The sequence below is a fragment of the Brassica napus genome, chromosome C7 (assembly GCF_020379485.1).
Source record: "Brassica napus cultivar Da-Ae chromosome C7, Da-Ae, whole genome shotgun sequence".
Classification (NCBI taxonomy): Eukaryota; Viridiplantae; Streptophyta; class Magnoliopsida; order Brassicales; family Brassicaceae; genus Brassica; species Brassica napus.
The window spans coordinates 28,852,269-28,858,938 of record NC_063450.1 but is presented as its reverse complement, the minus strand read 5'-3'; the positions used below and the strand labels follow the sequence as shown (position 1 = coordinate 28,858,938).

Genomic DNA, 6,670 nt, shown 5'->3' with positions numbered 1-6,670 from the left:
TCCTTACATCGACCTCGATTGATCTCCACGCTTAACGCAACGAAACCTAAAGATCTGAAAGCTTTTCAAAAAAATCATTACGAAAACGACAAAAGGAAAACACATCGACGTAGTCATGTCACGACGCGTGTCCGTTAACAGCTGTATCCCAAACTTTGAAAAACCGCTTGCGTGGAAGAAGCGTTGCCCATAACTTCTCCACCGTCCGAACCGGTTCCCGGTTACTGACTCTTAAAACTTGTGTATAAATAAGTTCGTCCTCTCTATAACTTCTCGAAATCGTTTTGTTCATCATCTTTCTCACAACAAAACAGAGCTTCTCATCATCATTATCTATATTCTAGATTTCAATGGCGGATCGTATTAAAGGTCCATGGAGTCCTGAAGAGGACGAGCAGCTTCGTAAGCTCGTGGTTAAATACGGTCCGAGAAATTGGACGGTGATTAGCAAATCCATTCCCGGTAGATCGGGAAAATCGTGTCGGTTGCGGTGGTGCAACCAGCTTTCGCCACAGGTTGAGCACCGCCCGTTCTCGGCGGAGGAAGACGAGACGATCGCGCGCGCGCACGCGCAGTTTGGTAATAAATGGGCGACTATAGCTCGTCTTCTCAACGGTCGTACGGACAACGCGGTGAAGAATCACTGGAACTCGACGCTCAAGAGGAAATGCGGTGGTTTCTACGCTCCGGCGGAGGATCAACGACCGGTGAAGCGATCGGTGAGCGACGGTTATCCTCCTGTTGCTAATGGGCTTTATATGAGCCCAGGAAGCCCAACTGGATCTGACGTCAGTGATTCGAGCACACTCCCCGTTTTGCCCTCTGTTGAGGTTTTTAAACCTGTTCCACGTGCTGGTGGTGTTACGTTGCCGCTTCCCATCGAAACGTCATCGTTTTGTGATGACCCAGCGACTTCGCTGAGCTTGTCGCTTCCTGGTGCTGACGTCAGCGAGGAGTCAAACCGTAGTCACGAGTCAACTAGTAACAACACTTTGATGCGCCATAACACCAACACGATGTCGTTCAAGCAGTTCTCTGGCGGATTTAGAGGTGCAATTGAGGATATGGGCAGATCGTTTGCGGGGAACGGCGTTGAGTTTATGGCGGTTGTGCAGGAGATGATTAAGGCGGAGGTGAGGAGTTACATGGCGGAGATGCAGAGAAACCACAATGGTGGTGGATTCGTTGTCGGAGGATTCAGGGATAAAGGAATGATTCCGATGAGTCAAATTGGTGTTGGAAGAATCGAGTAGACGAATGTGAACTTAGGAACTGTTGTTACATGAAATCGTTATGGAAGAAGAAAAGAAAAGACTGTTTTTTTCTTTCAACATTTGGGATTAGGCATAATAATTTTGCGTTTTAAGAAATGTATAGAGGAAATCGAGTGAGCGATCTCGATTCATGATTAAATATTTAAGTTTCTCGACAATTCAAACAAAATAGAAGAAGAATTTTCTTATTAGCAATGTAAATGACCATCCAACGTTTGTCTAAGATTGGCAACGTTGTCTGGGCTCACGCATTAAGAGAAATTAGAATACAACGTTGTCTAGGATTGGTGAAGACTTGCACTTGGCAACTAAAGGCACAGCTTTGGGCATGGTAAGACCGGTTCCTTCCGACATGTCAACTGCCATCTCGTCATCCCTCTCCCAATCGAAACACTGGATCAATGATCCTAAAGCTGAGCTCAATACAATTTGTGCCAGCCCCATTCCAGGACACGCTCTTCTACCTATTCCGAATGGTAGAAACTTACCATGATGAGTCTTTAACTCTTCACTGTCGAACCTTTCCGGCTTAAAGGCCTCAGGGTCATCCCATACCTTGGGATCTCTCTGAATAGCCCACGCGTTGATGAATAGCCATGTACCACGTGGAATATCATACCCAGAAACTTTGCAGTCAACGGAAGATGCGTGTGGGACCAGCATTGGCCCAGCAGGATACAGTCGAAGAGTCTCTGAGATCACATTGTTGATATATGTGCAAGTGCTCGTATCAGACTCCTCCATCAAACGCCCTTTACTGGAGGCGACATTGTTTAACTCCTCCTTGGCTTTCGCTAGAACATCTGGGTACTTTAGAAGGTTAGCCATTGCCCATTCCAGTGTCACTGCCGTTGTGTCGGTCCCGGCAACTATCATCACCTGCATATAATTAAACAATTCAATCTTGATTTATTTTTTCGGATAACGAGTTGAAACTATGCATTAGTGTTCTGTGTCTCGTTCAGATGTTCAGATTCAGTTGACTTGATTCAGATTTTCGGTTTTTGGTACTATATTCATAAGTTCCATTTGTGTTTTATTAATTTTTGGTTCGGGTTGGATTATAACAATGTCCAAAATCACCCAATTTTTTTTTAAAAAAACTAAAAAATTGACCAAAATACTCAAAATAAAGTATTCAAATTTTTTAATCAAAACTAGTTAAACTACTTAAGAAGTATTCAAAATAACAAATAAAAATTACTCTAAAATATCTAAATTAATTAACATATTTAAACAATTTCAGATATTTTTCGAATCCTAGTTTGGATTTAGAACTTTTAGTTTCGTTCAGATATTTTTTTTAACCACCCGGATTGAATATTGGTTTTTTTCGGTTTGGGTCAAGGTAGGAATTTCGGTTTGGGGTGAAAACGTCCATGCCTAGTTGAAACCAAAGAAATATATCAAAAAATTTACTAACCATTACGAGTCCTTTGATGATCTCGTCAGTGTAGTACTCAGGTTGCGATTCTTGAAGAGTTAGCAAATGCGTGATCACTGTGTTCTTGAACTCTGTTTTTCCTCTGTTTCTTCTGTGCTCGTCGACCAGTTCCTGTAGAAACTTGTCCAATTTCGAGCCAAGTTTCTTCACTCTCTTAACGTATCCATTGAAATCAAACAGTTTCAAAATCGGAAGAAAGTCACCGGCATAAGTAAACCCAGCGAGCTCGAACGTTTCGCTGATCAGCTCCCGCACTTCCTTTGCTTCCGTGTTATCTTCGCCGTAGTATCTTTTTCCAGCGACCATTCTCATAAGGACGTTCAACGTAAACCCAGAAAGCAACGGTCGTAGCTCCACTCGGACAGAGTTGTCTCCTCCTCCTGACGTCGCCTTGTGGATCGTCCGAACGAGAGACCTCACTTCGTCTCTCCGGATCTCGGACGATTCTCTGAGACGAGCGGCTGAGAAGATCTCCACGGTGCAGATACGGCGGAGGTTTCGCCAGTGGTCTCCGTAGGGAGAGACGCTGACTATCGAGTTGTTGTAAGCAACGAATTTACCCAAAGTACTGATCGGCCTGTTTGCGAAAACAACATCATTTTCGTGAGATAAAAACTCCTCCGCTGCGGAAGCTGACGTGACGACCACGGCACGACAAGAGCCGAGCCTGAGCGAAAACACTGGACCGAGGTTCCGAGAGAGGTTATGTAGGCAACGGTGAACTGGATCTTTTAGCAGGTGGAGGTGTCCGATCACCGGCAAACCTATCGGACTTGGTGGAACATTCAGCTTTGATCGAAAAAGGTAAGCAGCCGCTGCAATGAATCCGACGATCAGAGCGAATGAAAGCAAATTAAACATCTTGTCGCTTTTTCTGATTTTGTTGCTTTGTCTGCACATCTACCTGGAGCTTTTATGGAGTCTAAAGTCAAAGATTTATAACGCGAGCAGCCGACGTGTTTTGCATAAGCCAGGCTGTGCACCACGTTTTTTTATTTTTAATATTAATTGTTTTTTTAAGCACAGGGATCGGTGATTTAAAAAAAAGAAAAAAAAAACCGAGGTCTCAAATATTTATAACTAGGTGTTTTGTCCGCACATGCGGACACAATAATTTTACAAATAGATATGGATATATTGATGACAAAAAAAAAATATATATATATGGATATATTATCAATTCAAACATCGTGATATATAGTATTCAAATATATGGAAAAGAGGAAACTGAAACAATGAAGGTTTATCCTATTTTAATTTAATAATTTTATCGTAATTGAAATAATTTTAATAGGGTAAAATAAATTTGGAAACACTTATATATATATATATATACAAAATATAACATCTATTACTTCCCTATGTATATGTAAATATAAATGAGTATATTAGTATACTATAAGTACCATCGTGGTAGCTTTTTTTAAATTCAAATGTTTAAATAAAATTTTAAACTATACGTGAGATAATAAGTTTTATCATGAATATTTAGATGTGTCATAAGTTAACACAAACATCCTGATCTATAATATTCGAATATACCGAAAAGAGGAAACTGAAACAATGCAGATTTATCCTCTTTTTCAATTTTAATAAATTGGGGATATAAATTTTTATTATAAAACATTAGGATATCATATCTAACGATAAGACATCATCACATCAACAAAGAGCAAAGCCATGAGCATATATTTTTTCCTTAAAACACGTTCTTACATATATTTTTGATTAGCTAATAATAAACATAATAATTCATTAAAGGTATAAACAATATTAACCACTCCAACTTTTAACGTGAAAACTCGATTGCGAAAAATCACTTCGCAAATATTAGTATAGATCTGAAAAACATAATAAAAAACCAAAACTGTAACTTGAAGACACAGATATAATTAAAAAAATATATCAAATATTTACAACAGTTAATACTCGCTTATGGATATGAAAAACAGTCTAGTAATTAAAAAAAATTATAAGCTAATTTAGTAATAAAAAGATGAATTAGTGTTATTATAGTAAACTTCTCTTTTAGTACTCTTTTACCAAAAGTTTATAATATTCTTAACTAATTCTCTTTAACCGGATATGATTAGTAGACCATTTAATCTTTTTTGTGATATAGTTGATCGTAAATAAAATTTTATTAACTTTAAACTTGAAAATTTTATTTCAACGGTGCCGATTGAATCTGGTGTATCGATAATATTTGATACAAAACTATGAGTTTGGATAAAACTCTTTTCTTCTTTGTAATCTTGTGGTAAAGACTTTTTTTTAATTCATTAATTTAAAACACAAATCATCCCCAATAACATCAAAATGACTTTCATGCTTTAAAGCGGTTTCAAGATTGGTACATGATACCATCAAATTATCTTATTGACTTCATTCCAAATCAAACAGAAAGCTAAGTGTTTATTCCTACTTTTGAAATTGCTCAAATCTTGTCTTAAAGGAATAAATAATCTAATTTGATCCATGCCTTGGAAGAAAAAAAACAATTATATAGCACACAATTGAAAACAAACAGAAAACATGTATTAGCTTGAGAAATAGATCCATCGAAGATTATATGTATAGTATTTAGGAATATATAAAAATAAATCTAGAAAGTAATCGCACTTTTTCGTTTTATTTAAGAGTTTGATATCTCCTATCCCTATATATTAATCCTGGAGCATTACAACATGTTTTCGTAGCCACGTGTTATCACGAAAATGATTTTTAGAATTGGTAGAAAAATAAGTTGGTCCATATAAACATATACTATGTTTTTTATTAAATTAACTATCAAATTAATTAATAGTATACAAAAGAATATTTTTTACTTATTTAAATAAAAGCTACAAAATTTCTTATTGTGGTTAACATATATATGACAATTAATAATTATGAATAATACATATTTGATAAAACAATTTCTAACCTCTCTCTTTTTGTTTAATTTACTATTAAAAAAAGTTAAACAGTCACATTAAACATATAATAAAAACAATTAGATTTTTTCTTATATGTTATATTTTGAATTTTTGAAAACGACTATAAATTACTAAAAATGGTAAAAGTTTCACATTAAAAATTTTGTGATCAATGGTTTAACTTTTTTTTGTTCAAGCAAGATACAAATGATCATATATCATAGGGGTGGGCATTTGGATACACGTTCGGGTTTGTGTTAGATATTTCAGTATAAAGGTATAGAACCCGTTCGAGTATTTCTACACTTCGAGTCGGGTTCGGATATTTTATGTTCGGGTTCAGATATTTAAATTTTGAAGAAAAAATAAATAAATTATTCATTGTTTAAGATTTTTGTATTTAAATATATTTTAACTTAACTGTTTTCTTTTAATTTTTAAAAGATTAAACTATTAATATGTTTGGGGATAAAACTTTAAAAATAGAAGTACACTAATTTAGTTTTTGTTTTGAAAATAGATGCAACTTGCAAGAAACGAGAACTTGATATGTATTTTAATTGAGTAGAAATTGATTTTGTCAATAATTATATGTATATTATCTAATTTTGAGCAATAAGAATCATTAATATAAATATTTTGAATAAAATGAGAGAAATATACTAGAAATAAGTTAAATATACTTATGTTTGGTTATCTTCGGATATCCATTCAGGTTCGGATATTACCATTCAGATTCAGATATTACCCGAACTTGTGAAATAAGTAATATGTTTTGTTGTTCTAATTAGATGATTTTTAGACCGAGCTGGTGAATATATACTAGACAAACATTTATATTTCGAGTCTGCACTTATATTTTATAACAGCTTGATATATTAGATTTGAACACTAACCTATTAATATAGTTTGTCAGTGATTTTATTTCAAAATTTTGATTATTAGATATGTATATGGAGTGAAACTAATTTTTAAAGATGTCCATTATTCTAATTGACACTTATGCAATTCATTAAATTCATAAAAAAAGTGAA

At 35.3% G+C, this 6,670-nt stretch overlaps 2 protein-coding genes across 2 annotated transcripts; one reads left to right on the top strand and one right to left on the bottom strand.

The window, feature by feature from the left end:
- The first annotated feature begins 350 nt into the window (after positions 1–350).
- On the top strand, positions 351–1,462 carry LOC106393512 (transcription factor MYB44). The gene has a single exon (XM_048762489.1). The coding sequence runs from the start codon at positions 351–353 to the stop codon at positions 1,251–1,253; it is 903 nt and encodes a 300-aa protein (XP_048618446.1). The 3' UTR covers positions 1,254–1,462.
- On the bottom strand, positions 1,371–3,645 carry LOC106390323 (cytochrome P450 81Q32). Its single transcript, XM_013830762.3, has 2 exons — positions 2,698–3,645; positions 1,371–2,153 (listed from the first exon to the last, which is right to left on the bottom strand). Exons 1-2 carry the CDS (start codon positions 3,616–3,618, stop codon positions 1,536–1,538), a joined length of 1,539 nt encoding a protein of 512 aa, XP_013686216.1. The 5' UTR covers positions 3,619–3,645; the 3' UTR covers positions 1,371–1,535.
- Between the last annotated feature and the right edge of the window lie 3,025 nt (positions 3,646–6,670).

Excerpts from the sequence above, each read along its gene's own strand:
- LOC106390323 (XM_013830762.3), bottom strand. The coding sequence starts at position 3,618 with ATGTGCAGACAAAGCAACAAAATCAGAAAAAGCGACAAGATGTTTAAT. Across the intron at positions 2,154-2,697 it reads TCATCAAAGGACTCGTAATG|GTGATGATAGTTGCCGGGAC; the intron begins GTTAGTAAATTT and ends AATTATATGCAG.
- LOC106393512 (XM_048762489.1), top strand. The coding sequence starts at position 351 with ATGGCGGATCGTATTAAAGGTCCATGGAGTCCTGAAGAGGACGAGCAG.